At 39.4% G+C, this 14,806-nt stretch overlaps 1 protein-coding gene across 1 annotated transcript in view; it reads left to right on the top strand.

Annotated features, from left to right (window-relative positions):
- MAOB (monoamine oxidase B) overlaps positions 1 to 13,816 on the top strand; it is a 96,053-nt gene extending 82,237 nt beyond the window's left edge. The window contains exons 9-15 of the mRNA XM_088444911.1: positions 153 to 249; positions 1,296 to 1,349; positions 2,697 to 2,754; positions 5,305 to 5,402; positions 6,063 to 6,174; positions 8,052 to 8,114; positions 13,551 to 13,816. Of these exons, the coding sequence (XP_088301037.1) occupies positions 153 to 249; positions 1,296 to 1,349; positions 2,697 to 2,754; positions 5,305 to 5,402; positions 6,063 to 6,174; positions 8,052 to 8,114; positions 13,551 to 13,706 (638 nt within the window). The 3' untranslated portion in view covers positions 13,707 to 13,816. The remainder of the gene's footprint in view (positions 1 to 152; positions 250 to 1,295; positions 1,350 to 2,696; positions 2,755 to 5,304; positions 5,403 to 6,062; positions 6,175 to 8,051; positions 8,115 to 13,550) is intronic.
- Positions 13,817 to 14,806: the final 990 nt, after the last annotated feature.

Here is a 14,806-nt window from a genome sequence, read left to right as displayed (position 1 = left end):
TGAAAATAGTATAAATCAAAAACTTCATGAGATAAAAATGTAAAACTCCAATTTTCCATTAATTCATCATTAGTCAAAATTATAAAACTTTAATAAAGTATTTGAGTTCATAAACTTGTAAAATATTTTCTGACATGCAGATTTTTCAATAGATTATTGTGGAAGCATGATTATTCAAGATGAAGAAGCACCGATTGGTCTGACCCTTGATGACACCAAACCAGATGGCACAGTGCCTGCTATTATGGGGTATAATGTTTTCCAGTTTTTGATATACAGTATATGCATTGGTTTTACAGTTTGCTAACAGTTTTTACTCTGTAATGGTATATGTGTGCATACTAGGAGGCATCACTAGGAGGGTGCAGTGGGTGCGGGCCGCACCGGTGACACCAAAATGTCAGAGCTGCTCTGCTGTTTTGGTGTCTCTCCCTCAGATGGTGTTACCAAGCAGAGCTGAAGAGGTGATGGATGATGTCACCCCCCCAAAATAACACATCAGGGGGCATGGTCTCACATACTCAAGGCCACACCCCTTTGGCGCGTGCGAGGGGTGGATGAGTGCCGCACCGGGTGTCACCACACCTAGTGACCAGTTTGTACACATTTATCATTATAAATCTATGTTGCTTTCTAGTGATAAACCTGTTTATTCTTGGCTACTACACTATTCTATTATGTATTACATTTAACTTACATATACAGTACATATACAAACGTATTATATAGAGCAGTGGTTCTCCTCAAGGCACACTAACAGTCCAGGTTTTCAGGATATCCATGCTTGAACACAGGTGGCTTAATTTGTTCCTCAGTGAATTTAATGTAACCTTCTGTGCTCAAGCATGAATATCCTTAAAATCTGGAATGTTACGGTGCCTTGAGGACCGAGGTTGGAAAACACTGATATAGAGACTGTTTGCCACCAATTGGTTTATTTTATCAATATTTATTAATGCCTTTTTATTTTTATTAAAATTCTTATATTTTTTAATATTGTAAATTTTCATTATATAGATCCTATAAAATCCAAACGCCTTTTAAATAACAAGATACATTTTCCCCATCCTTTCCCCGTCTTTCCTTCTGTACTCCTTCTCAGTTTTGATAAAACAGATTGTTTAAAAATAAATAAATAACAAGATAAATATTTGCTTGTGCATCTAAAATTTATACATAAAAATAATATTTTAAATAAGAGTTTAATTTTTTTTATTTTAAAGGGGGAAAGATTTCAAAATGTCTTATTAAAAAGCTTAAAATACAAAATATGAACTTTCCTTTATTTTTACTAGATTTATTCTTGCTCGCAAATCAAGAAGGCTAGTCCATCTCACAAAGGACGAAAGGTAAAAGTTTTTATTTTGTTGGGATTTTTTCAAACAAAATGGTCGGAAGCAGCATTGTCCACATCTGCATCTTCTGCAGCTCTCACATCTGCGACTTTATGCAAATGCCGCTACAAAGCCCTTCCCTAGTGTACATCTGTGTGTACGAATGTGCAACAACTGGGATGCCCACTGTCAGCGACTTTAGATGCATCATCCGTCGCACCATCAAAAAGTGCAGTTGCTCCATCTGAGTATGTCCTCCAATGTGAGCAGCTGTACGTCTCTGTATGCAACTACTTTCAGCAACACGCCTGTGACACTCCCATGACATGTCCATAAGATGTGTCCGATTACCCACCTCACTGTCACATCCCAGGAAGGCCCAATATATTTTCTAAGCATTTCAGAGACCGTGTACCTCTTTTGCACCTCAATCGCAACTTCAAATTGTTCACTATCTAGGTGTAAGAGCAGTGTGACTTAGATGCATGCGCAGAATAAAAAAAGTTGCTCCACTGCATCCGGTATCGCCGCTGTGCCCGACTCAGAACCAGGTTCAGTATGTAGGTAAACACCAAATAATCTATTGCGTATGCAGCTGCGAATTAGCACGGAATGCAGCTGTGAAAATATGCTAATGCCTACCACAGCTCAGCCAGCATAGAGACTCCCACTGCTGCTTACTCACATCTGTACTACCTCGCACTCATGCGTATACATCAGTAACATCGAAGCAACATTTACATCAGGTCTAACCAGCTGCAGAAACTGCAAGTCTCGTCGCATACAGTGAGTAATCAAGCAGCATATGTAATCGCAGTGGCTAATGTATGCACGCCCATGAAACAGCATTCAAACGGACTGACACTCCTGTGTTTCTACGACCGCTCCCCCGTCACCAACCCCCAAACACTAACAGCCTGTCAATCACTCTGCGATGGATTTCTCTGTGCGTGTGTAATTGCATTGTGATCGCAGTGCACGCACAGTGCAGGTTATACGCAAGCGCAATGGCTAACAAACGATCTGCGTACGTAGTTGGATTTGCGGATGCTACTGAATCAGGCGCTATGATGGCATTATATTTAACAAGCATTTTGATAAAGATATAAGTCCTTCTATGTGTAAAGGTATTTCAACTGGAATTCAGAGGATTCTGTTTGCATATTGTGAAAAAAGTGTAAATACATAAATTTAATATTTTTGTAGCATTTCAATGAAGAAACCGTGGAGTTATTCTGCCAAAAATGAAGAGTTAGTGTATCTAAAACCCGTTGTATCATTACAAAATGATGTGCATTTGCTATCAACACTACCTTACTGCTAAATAGTTATTAACAAACATTTCCTGAATTTTGCTCCTAGAAAGCGAAAAATCTGTGAGCTTTATGCAAAAGTATTGGACTCAGAGGATGCTCTACATGTAAGATATTTTTATTAAACAATTATGTATGTATCTATATAATAAGTGAGAAAGCATATCTGTCTGTTTGTCCTTAATGCACGGCCAGAGTTTTGGACCCTCAGATTTAGCCAGCCTCATCTTTGCCATGATGTGCCCACACTTATGCACGCATTACGGCATAGCGCAGCAATCATCAAGCTGTGAGCACTCGCAGCTGGCAATTACCCCATACACACGTACACTCCATAGCCACTGGCACGCTAGTCGCGCCATCCGTTCCACGATGCGCTCCCATCATGGCATAGATGAGTGTGGCTACATCTGTAGCTCCAAAAAATTTGGCATGGTGGTGTAGTTTGACCAGGATTAGGTTTTTGCCTAGGTGTGAACTTCATCGGGACCACACACTGCCACACAATCCCTAAAAATGGTGACATTCTTAAATGACATGTTATGCCACACAGAGACCAATCAGCTTATCCAACACAGTAGTACTCTTTATACACATTATACCATGCAGTAGTAGTGCCCCTTACACTACACAGTAATGCCCCTTACACATTATACCACACAGTAATGCCCTTTACAGATTATGCCACATAGTAGTAGTACTCCATATAACACATTATTCCACACAATAGTAGTGCCCCTTATAATACTATGCCACACAGTAATGCCCCTTACACATTATGCCCCCCCAGCAACTCACCTCTCTGTGTCCCTCCAACAGCCTTTCGCCTCCCCCTGTGTGCCATCAGCAGCCAGCAGATGTGGATTTGGGGGCAGGCTGCCAACTAATTACAGCTGGCACACCAGCAGGCAACAGCAGACATGGACAAACAGCGCAATTTGAATTAGGCACCGGTCGCAAACTAATCAGAGCTTGTGGATTGGTAGCCAAACAGGAGCTACCACTGCTGATTGGGTGGCGGCCCTTGAGCTCTGATTGCCTTGCGACCGACGGCACTGTCTCTTCATGTCTGCCTGCTGGTGCGCCAGCTGTAATCACCTGGCGGGCCGAAACCAAATCAACACAGCTGACACCCAAGCCCCCCTCTGCGGCCCCGACTGGAGCAGCCTACCTTGTGTGCGTAACTTGGTGCAGGGGGAGTGGTGAGCCACAGAGGCAGATCGGGCAGCATAGCAGCCACACCCCTCGCACCCACGGTACTTAAGCCACTGTTTGCATGCATGTTAGCAAGCAGTGGGTTCCTTTCAGGATCAATGGAATGGGGTTATAGGCGAGGACAATGTAAATAAATAAAGGCTGCAGATGTACTTCATGGTCCAGTCTTCAAACCGGGCAATGCCAGGTATCCCAGCTAGTGTATATATATATAGCTTTGGATAGGTGAGATGCGGTCGCAGAGATATCTGGAGCAATACACTTACAAAAAAAAGAATAAAGGCAGCAATTTAAGAATAAATTTATAGAAAACAAATTGTTAGACTAGGATCTTGAAAAATCCACATCATAGTAATGAAATGTAATAGATGAATATATCGGACACCATAATGGTAACATGTTTTATATATATATATATATATATATATATATATATATATTCATCTATTACATTTCATTACTATGATGTGGATTTTTCAAGATCCTAGTCTAACAATTTTTTTCTATAAATTTATTCTTAAATTGCTGCCTTTATTCTTTTTTTTGTAAGTGTTTTGCTCCAGATATCTTTGCGACCGCATCTCACCTATGCAAAGCTACAGTATCAACATTATGTGCACTTGCAGCAGCCCTATCATTGGTACAAAGAGATGCATCTATAAACAGACGGATCACTGCATACGTATAACCCATAATTTCAGCTACTCACCTTTGACATGTCTTCACTAAAGTTAACCTACATGTGAACATCCCATTACCACCCAGCTGCAAGTAGAGATACATGCAACTCTGAATTGCCCATAGTTGCCTCTGCTCAGCTGCGGAGCATGCGTAGTGCTAAAAATCACAGGATCCATCCCCATCAACCAATTTGAGAGGATCAATATACAGGGATGGCCTGGGGCCGTAGAATAGTCCTGACATCCCTCTGTGCATGCAGGCGCACACACCCATCTTTTTGCACTTCAGCTGAGCTGAGCACTGGGAGGCGGAGCTACTTGGCCACGCTTTCAGGCCAGACCGGCTGAACAGGCCATCGGCCCTTCTGGCATTGCCAGAAATGCCAGATGGCCACTCTGGCCCTGCAAATATATAAATGACTAGATAAGTAATGCTCTATCTTACTATCTTCCACAGCTCCTTCTCCAATGTTAATACTGCTCAGAGTAAAGCCCTATGTGAAGTAGAATGTCCCATAGTGAGCAAGCTTTGATTTACTCAATTTATTATTATAATTTATTAAGCAAAGTTAGGCAGGGCTTGGTCTCTATACTGTTAACCTAATAACCCTTCTTCTGTACCAGAGATTATTATTAGTCCGGAGGAGGTGATGAGTTATGTCACAGGAGAGTCCGAGCAATGCCAAACCATATATATACAGTAGTAGTATTAAATTATATATAAAATTATCATTCAAATCCTAATTGTGAAGATTTCGACAGCCGGTGCATTATGAAGAAAAGAACTGGTGTGATGAGCAGTATTCTGGGGGCTGTTACACAGCTTACTTTCCACCGGGAATCCTAACTCAATATGGAAGGTAAGATATGATATGTTAACAACTAGTTACTGTAATAAAATGTGCAAGACAAAATGTTTCAAAAACTCCTTCATGTTCTGTTAGCAATTTTAAGTCTTTATCATTTAATTTTCAAAGTGGAAGATGTACTAAGATCTGAAAAGGGATAAATTGGAGAGTGATTCACTACTAAACAATCAGCTCCTAACTGTCATTTTTCAAACACAGCCCGTAACATGACAGTTAGGAGCTGGTTGGTTGGTAGTTTAGCACTCTCCAATTTATCACTTTCCAGAGCTTAGTACATCTCCCCCTTTTCTCTTTCCACCATTTCCCATAATTTTCAATAATATGTTATTCTATTTTAAAATTGCATTAATGTTTCATTATATATACTGTATATGTTTTTTTTGTAGCAAGTCAGTTCTACATAGCTATGAGGCAATCTAAGGCAGCTGTCTAAGGCAGCAAGCTTTAGAAGACAGCAAAATGAATGGAACTAAATTAATGTTATTGGTATTTGTTGGTAAATCTAATAATGACTGAAGCACCTTATATACAAATGTTTAGGGTAATTTGTGTTATGGATGAAAAGGCCCCATTGGCTAAGCACACACCTGCATCAAGGTACAGTATATTCTAGAATTATGCATATTAATGAGTGTTTGTGCTATTTTAAAGAGTTCTTCGCCAACCTTTTGGTCGGATCTTCTTTGCCGGCACAGAGACAGCGACAGAATGGAGTGGATATCTTGAAGGAGCTATCCAGGCAGGCGAGAGAGCTGTCAGAGAGGTATCAACATTGTTTACGTATATTTAATGTGATCAGTAAATGTACTATTTTAGTAAACACGTTATAATCTAAGGGCTGTATTCAAGTAGCCATGGGTTAACACTGCCAAATTCAAAGTTTATTCTATTTAATTAGACAATCCAACGTAATTAATGCAATTATTTGTTTGCAGTCTCTGAGCAGGTAAAAAGTAGGGAAAAATATTGGGAATTATTTCATAACCCCTAGGGAACGCCGCTAATGGATAAATAAGACACTTAGAAGTTTTTAAATAGCATAATTTGTCAAAGAAAGACATGTCGTTTTTGGGATGACATTCTGCCAAAGCAGAATAATGGGTTAAATGATGTGGGACAGATATATATGGAGGTGTTGTATTGATGGAACAGGTGTTTTCAGCTTGCAGGTGGGAGTTACAGGAATTTTTTGACAGTTTTTGCAAAGTCGCTTAAACTGACACAAAAATCACAATATAGACATTGTTATGCACCCCAAAATCTACATCCTCCAAATTGATGAAAAAACACTTTCAGTAATTTTTTTATGTTAATAAAATATGCAAAAATAAACCATTTGACACATTTTAATACATTGCTTATGGCTAATAATACAATTTACCAATGTAATATAATTTTTTAAATTCTATTTGTTCTTATATTACCTGGAACTCAAAATCAATTGAATGATTCATTGTCAATAAACAAGAGCTTACTCATAAAAAAATTAAATTCTTCAAATCATAGATAATCATTTACAAACTAATGAATGCAATTTAGAAACATATTGATGATTAGTACATAGCTATGATTTACCTGCAAATGTATTTGCAATTTAGTTGATTCATTTGGAAAAAACATTGACTTTTTTCTAGTCTAGTTACTTTTTAAATTTCTATGCAAGTTAGTTAATGACATGCACAATAAAAACAAATAATACAATTAGTAATAACTATATGACCTATGCAGTAAATTAACAATATCAACCACATATGAAAGTCTCTCTGAGATCTGTAGTATTCAACAATAAAAGCAACTGGCATAATTATATGAATATATAGGACTAATTTTACTACAGATGTGTCCTCATACATTATTGCTGCAGTTACGCCAAATAGACCCTCTCGTCTAGGTGCACTGAGCATCTTTTTTACACACATATATACAGTATATATATATATATATATATATATATATATATATATATTTATATATATATATATATATATATATTTATATATATATATATATATATACACACATACAGAGAACAAGTGAGTGAACAACTGCATACACTTGATGATTTCAATATCCGGTGCTGTAGTCACACAAATAAATATCATATACCAATTCAGCTTCAAATAAAGCTAAAGGAGAGACCAGCACACCACCTAATGACATATATATTGCCTAATGATATATATACCCATGCCATAGGGAACAGCTGCTTCTATTTGTACATTAAAATATCAAAATGGGTGCACACACAAATCCTGCATCATCAGTGGATAATGTTTTATGTGTTTTTATTATATTACACATGTGTTACATTTATTATTAAATGTAAGCTTTACTGTGGCATGTGAGTGATTATAATATATTTTTTGAGGCTGGAGCGTAGGTTTAATATATTTTTGGTTTGTTTTAGAATTTTTTCCCTGTGAATTTCATTCACTTGCTGATTACGACTAATTAATTAACATATTTATTCTTTATTCAAGGAACACACTGCGCTAGGGTTACTTTGTATGTGGAATTACTCTAATTGATTTGTATCCTAAATTCAATCTACACAGTATGATTTATGCCTTAATTTTCATAATCTCCTGTTAAATTCTTGTTTTCATTGGTTTCTATAACATGTTTCTATTATGTTTTCAGATTTTATTCGATTTGGGCAAAATTCCAGAGAGTGATATATGGATGCCAGAACCACAGTCATTGGTAAGAGCTGCAGAATATTGAGGAATTCCATGACCTACTTTTTGCTATAAACAAAACAGTGTAATAGAGCTTCATATTTTGACTGAATAATGGATTATAGTTAATAGTATTAATCACTTAAGTGACAATATTTTTTCTAAAAATTCCTCAAGAATTTTTAGGTAAGTAAAAAAATAAAATCTTTGTAAAGCTATTTTTTTTTAGCAAACAATATGACTAAGGGTTGTCTAACACTGTAACACCACCATGTGAGTATATCTTGGAGATCCATTTATCATTATCCCAAGACCCCTGAAGAATTTTCCAATCACCCTTGTAGATCCACCTGTAGCAATTGCCCCGTAACATTGTTCTTCCCTTCACTAGTGTTGATGCCCCCTGCAGCATTATCCGCCCACCCCTGATGCATATTCCCATCAAACCTGTAGCATTATCCCCCTGTGGAATTAGCCTCTTCCCCCCAGTGTCCATAAATCCCCAATGAAACATTATGCCCACTCCCCACTGACAATAAATCACCTAGTGGCAATAGATCCTCAATGTGGCAATAAATACGTCAGTGGCATTACCCGCCCCCAGTGCCAATAGATCCCCACAGTGGCTATAGATCCCCCGTCATTAGCATTTACCCCTCCTACTGGAGCGGTACTGAAAGGGGACAGATTATCAGTATGCATCTGAACACACAGAGGGCCTGATTCAGAGATGTACGCAATGCCGATATTTACGCATTCGAGCGATTATTGGTAAACTGTGCATGCGTCAGGGAACATTACTGTAGTCGCTTAAAGCAACTTAGCAGTCAGTGAGCACTTGGAGGAGTGGTGGCAAAAAATGCAGGCGTGTTACGACCATTTTCGGAGCATGTCTCAGCCTGTGCCTGTGATCCCATATGCAATAAAAATGTCTATGGAGTTTCAGTTCCCTTAACCATTCTGAAAGCAATAGGGTTACTGCCTCAATACAAATCCTGTCGGCTGGTACACAGACGCAGCATCAGTGGCATTAGCGCCCAACTCTGAATCAGACCAAGACTGCAGAGATTGGTGGAGTAATGCTCAGAGGGGGACTCCACTTCCTTTTTGTATTTGAAGTTAACCTCTGGACTTGGTGAACAGGCTACAGAATGCCATTCGCACAGCACTCTGGGGCACAAAATGGGTATATTATGTTTGTAATCACAGAAAAGGGGCAAACCAGCAAGAGGAAATCAGTTCTGCTCATCTACCGAGCTGAATTTCTGTCTAATATGGCAGGCACTGTCACATGGGATACGATCATGTCAGTAAAAGCCCATCTGGTTAAGGTCGCATCCCATGCAACCACACCAGATAAGTGGTTAATGAGTAAGGAATGAAAACCTCATTAATAATGTATAATACAGAAATACATGTATACAATGAAAACATCTCCTTGCACCTCCTATCAAAACAACATTCGAGGGTGGTTCAATAAGTAAGGTAACAAGACCTCTCACATGTGCAATGTTCCCTATTTCATACTAATTTCCCACCAGACGAGACCACTGCTTCCCCTCACTGCCATTAGACTGCGCTTCATACTGTCCCAACATCAGTTGTAAGATGGCAAGGCTGGTGGAAATATGGTCAAACATTGAGGTGCATAGTTTGATCAGGTTTTTGTGTCTAAGGGGCACATCAGCAGCTGAAATTCATTGCCAACTTGTCAAGGTGTACGGTGATCACGTCATGTCACGGAAACATGTTTGGGTTTGGTGCACTGCCTTTTATAATGGCAGGACAGATGTTCAAGATGAGCAGCGATCTGGCTGGCCAAGTATGTCCACCATAGATGACAGTTTGTGCCGCATTGAAGGTCTGATTTAGGAGGACAGACGCATTAGAGTTAGTGAAATTGTTGACGAACTGAAGTTCTCAGTGTGTACTGTGCAGAACATTGTTCATGAGCAACTGGGGTGGGTATGGTTCAATGTGTCTACAATTTCTAGATATACAGTGATTAGGTAGACAAGGGAAGATAGACAGGCAATAGATAGACAGGGACTGAAAGTCGACAGGGTCTGAAGGTCGACACTAAAGGTCGACTGGAAACAAGGTCAACAGGCTGACAGGTACAGAAAATCGACAGGTACTAAAGGTCGACAGGTACTAAAGGTCGACAGGCAATAGGTCGACAGGGTCAGAATGTCGACAGACTAAAGGTCGACTGGTAACAAGGTCGACAGGTATGAAGGTCAACACACTAAAGGTCGACACACTAAAGGTCGACTGGTAACAAGATCGACAGGTATGACGGATGACAGGCAGTAGGTCGATACTCATAGGCAAATGGTCGACACATTTTTTTTTCAGGGTTAGACACTTACTCCGATGGGTCGACTAGTAACACGGTCGACAGATACTGAAGGTCGACAGATACTAAAGGTTCGACAGGCAATAGGTCGACAGGTACTAAAGGTCGACAGGCAATAGGTTGACAGCGTCAGAAGGTCGACACACTAAAGGTTGACTGTTAACAAGGTCGACAGGTATGAAGGTTGACATGCAGAAGTTCGACACACTAAAGGTCGACTGGTAACAAGGTCGACAGGTATGAAGGTCAACAGGCAGTAGGTCGACATTCATATAGGCAAATGGTCGACACATTTTCTTTTTCAGGGTTAGACACTTACTCCGACGGGTCCACTAGTAACAAGGTCGACAGGTATGAAGGTCGGCAGGCAGTAGGTCAACACTTATATAGTCAAATGGTCAACACTTTTTTTTTAGGGTTAGTGTCAGGGTTAGTCACTTACCCCAACGGTTAGAGTTAGGCAATTACACCGACGGTTAGGGCTTGGCACTTACCCTGACGGTTAGGGTTAGGCACTTACCCCGATGGTTAAGGTTAGGCACTTTGGGTTAGGCACCAAGATTAAGGCAAAAAACCCCACCAAAAACACGTGTCGACCATTTTCATGTCGACGATATGAGTGTCGACCTGTGTCAGTCATTTGCATGGCGACTATACGAGTGTTGACATGTGTCGACCATTTGCATGCCATCCATGTATTGACATGTGTCTGCCATTTGCATGTAGACTGTGGCGACCATTCACATGTCAACCATGTGTCGACCATTCACATGTTGACTATGTGTTGACATGTGTTGACCATTTGCATGTCAACTATATGAGTGTTGACCATTCACATGTCAACTATGTGTTGACATGTGTTGACCATTCGATTGTTGGCAGTGTCGACATGTGTCGACAATTCACATGTTGACTAGATGAGTGTCGACCATTTACATGTCGACTATATGTGGGTCAACCTAATGACCCTGTTGACCTTCTGCCTGTCGACCTTCATACTTGTCGACCTTGCTACCAGTCGACCTTTAGTGTGTCGACCTTCTGACGCTGTTGACCTATTGCCTGTCGACCTATTGCCTGTCGACCTTCAGGCCCTGACGACCTATTGCCTGTCGACCTTCTGTACCTGTCGACCTTCAGTCCCTGTCGACCTATTGCCTGTCAACCTTCAGTACCTGTCGACCTTGTTACCAGTCGACCTTTAGTGTGTCGACCTTCAGACTCTGTCGACCTTCAGTCCCTGTCTATCTATTGCCTGTCTATCTTCCATTGTCTACCTAAACACTGTCTATCTAGACAATGTAGACCTAAAGACACTGGGGTACAGGAAAAAGTGTTCATTCTGGGTACCGAAGTAAATCACAGAAGTTCACAAAACCAATAGGATGGAATTGTATGATGTGGTACCATGAGAAGGGAGTGCAGTTCCTGCAGCGTATTGTTACAGGCAATGACACTTTGATGAATTATGTGACACCAGAGATGAAGCAGGAATCATGGCCCTCATTCAGAGCTGTACGCTCTGAGCAGAGCGCACGCTCTGAATGAGGGCCGCCCTCCATAATTATGGAGCGTCCTCCTGGACGCTCGTATAGCTGTGGGTCACCACCCACAGCCTATACGAGCATGCAGTTTGATGGCCGCGATGGTCTTGACCATCGCGACCATCGCCACTGCGAGCCGGAGCCTGCGGTTGAGTTTTTCAACCGCAAGGCCCGGAGTGATTTTGGCTCTATCAGAGCCAAAATCACTCCCACTGACATCACTAGTGATGTCAGTGGGCCGGCTTCTGACGGTAGGCGTTCCCTTGGGAACGCCCCCGTCAGGGAGGCACGCCCCCGGCACGCCCACCAAAGGGGGCGTGCTGTCAATCAACATCGACAGCACGCCCCCTTTGATCAGACACAACGAGCGAAGGAAAGTCCTTCGCTCGTCGCGTCTGGCGCATGCGCACGACGGAGCTCCCGCCGTCGTGCGCATGCGCAGTGCACAACATCGACCCACTTGCGAGCGGACAGCCGCTTGTGAGTGGGTCTGAATCAGGCCCCATGACATGAAATTCAAAACAACTCCATCAGCAAAGAAGTTCATGGCGACCTTGTTTTGGGACCACAAGGGCGTACTTCTTGTTGATTTCCTCACCAAGGGAGATACTGTAAATGCTGTCTGCTTGACACTGATTTATTTTATGCCGGGATAGATTCCTTGGTGTACCATTGGAGAAAATGCTTAGACAAGTATGGGGACTACAGGTATGTGGAAAAGTAATCTGTAACATGACCATACTATTGATTATACGTATATGTACAAGTTGAATATATTTACGCAATGAGAGGTCTTATTACCTTATTTATTAAACCACCCTCGTATAATAAAAAAATAAAGGAGAGAAAGGTATGTGTTATGTATATAGATATACCTGTAAACTCACATTTGCTCAGTCATTTAGAAAAAAACTTTGTATTAAAACCATATTATTAATCATACACTATAGCTTATACATTGCGTTTGTTATTTATATATAATGCATGTAAAACTTTTCATACCGCCCAATTTGCAGTTCTCAAAAGAGTATTTTCGAGGTGTATAGGGATACAGTATGGGCTTATTTTGTCCTGATTTCACCCACCTAAATGTCAGGAATTATTCCTCCGTAATGGCAATAAACGTCCATCTCTAGATAGATGTTCTGTATCACCACTAGCTTACATAATTTACTTTAATCGCAGTTAGTGTCTCATTTACAACAAATTGCTACTGTGTAAATGGTATTACCTTGCAATCCATCTTTTTTTTGGAGATGTTTATTAGCATTTTGTTCCTTGGGTGTTTTGAGAGCAATACTCCTATCACTTTTCCACTGTCCTTCTGATGCTACTTAGAAAGTAATAGCTATTCATTAAGTCTCTGAGGGATGTTGATACTTTTTGTGAAATCACACATGAAATTGATCAAGTATTATTTACAGTAGCTTAAATTAAAATATGTTTTTATGAATTTGTTTACTGGTAATATGTTATGTTTGAGAAAATTACAGTGATTTTTTTAATATCAAAATATGAGTTGTGTGTAATTTTAATTATGCTTGTGATGTTATTTTAGGATATTCCAGCACTGCCAATTACTACTACATTTTGGGAAAGAAATCTACCATCTGTGGAGGGCTTGCTAAAGCTTCTTGGAATTTCAGCATTGTTTACATCAACAGCTACATTAAGTCTAATGATTTTTAAGAAGGGACTGATCATTCGGAAGTAAACGTTGCCATATGCCTCAAAATTCAATCTAATCTAAAAATTAAAGTTTGTGAAATATCTTCAAACAATATTTAATTGCATACATGAACAGTGCAATTTCATATTTGAAATATCACCCATGCAGTTTAAATGTAATTTTTAGTTTAATAATTGGAAATATGTAATTCTAAGTTTGTTGTAATTGATAGTTTCCAATTTTCTCTTTTTATAATAGATTTTTCATTTTGCTTTTTTATTTTGAATTCTGAATTTGTAAAGTAACTTTGGTGACACATTTGGTAATAAAACAAACTCAGTGCATTTAGGGAACTTTGAAAAACCAAACCACAAATAAATATGTATTTATATATCTATATATTTATTTTTATTTTATATATATAATACCTCAGGATATATAACAGATCACAAAATGGCAACTCTTATCTTGATATGTCATCGAAACACGTTATGTTGTCAATTCGTTTATTGAACAAAATGCGGATTAACAATAAGCAAAAAACATACTTTTATTGGACTTTATACACTATTATTCCAGCCTATAGTGTTCTATCAAACCCCTAAAAATATGACTTGGGCTGATTCCTTGTGAGACTCAAATATTCCTCGTGAGATTCAAATATTCATTGGGTACATAACTTCAGTTGAAGCAACAGAGTTCTTATTTACGTGACAATGAAACATACTAATGAGCAAATGATTATATTAGTTAGCCTGTCTCTGATGGCACCACAAATGTGCAAATACTGAGTACTGATCTACTCTATTTTTATTTGAAAACACAACCCAAAATCTAAATGATCACATAGGACAACTGTAAATATAATGCAATTATTTGTAGTTAACACATATACAAAAACCACATTGCCCCATAAACTGAATTTTCTTGAGAGGGGTGAAAAGGAATCATAAAGAAAACAAAAGCAAATGAAGTAGTGTGACAACAGGTACAGTAATACTGCTTGGATTGTCCTGAGGGCCGTGTATGGATTTTATTTTAAATTATGTCCTTCTTTATTCAAATTTTAAAATAGATCTTTTGGTCAATTTAGTAGTCGTCATTTATACAAGTGCATAACTGATTGTGATTGATGTAGCTGACAT

The sequence above is a fragment of the Taudactylus pleione genome, unplaced genomic scaffold (genome assembly GCF_031769625.1).
Source record: "Taudactylus pleione unplaced genomic scaffold, aTauple2 ptg000374l, whole genome shotgun sequence".
NCBI lineage: Eukaryota > Metazoa > Chordata > Amphibia > Anura > Myobatrachidae > Taudactylus > Taudactylus pleione.
Note: the sequence above shows the minus strand (reverse complement) of the source record. Positions and strands in the feature narration are given on the sequence as shown.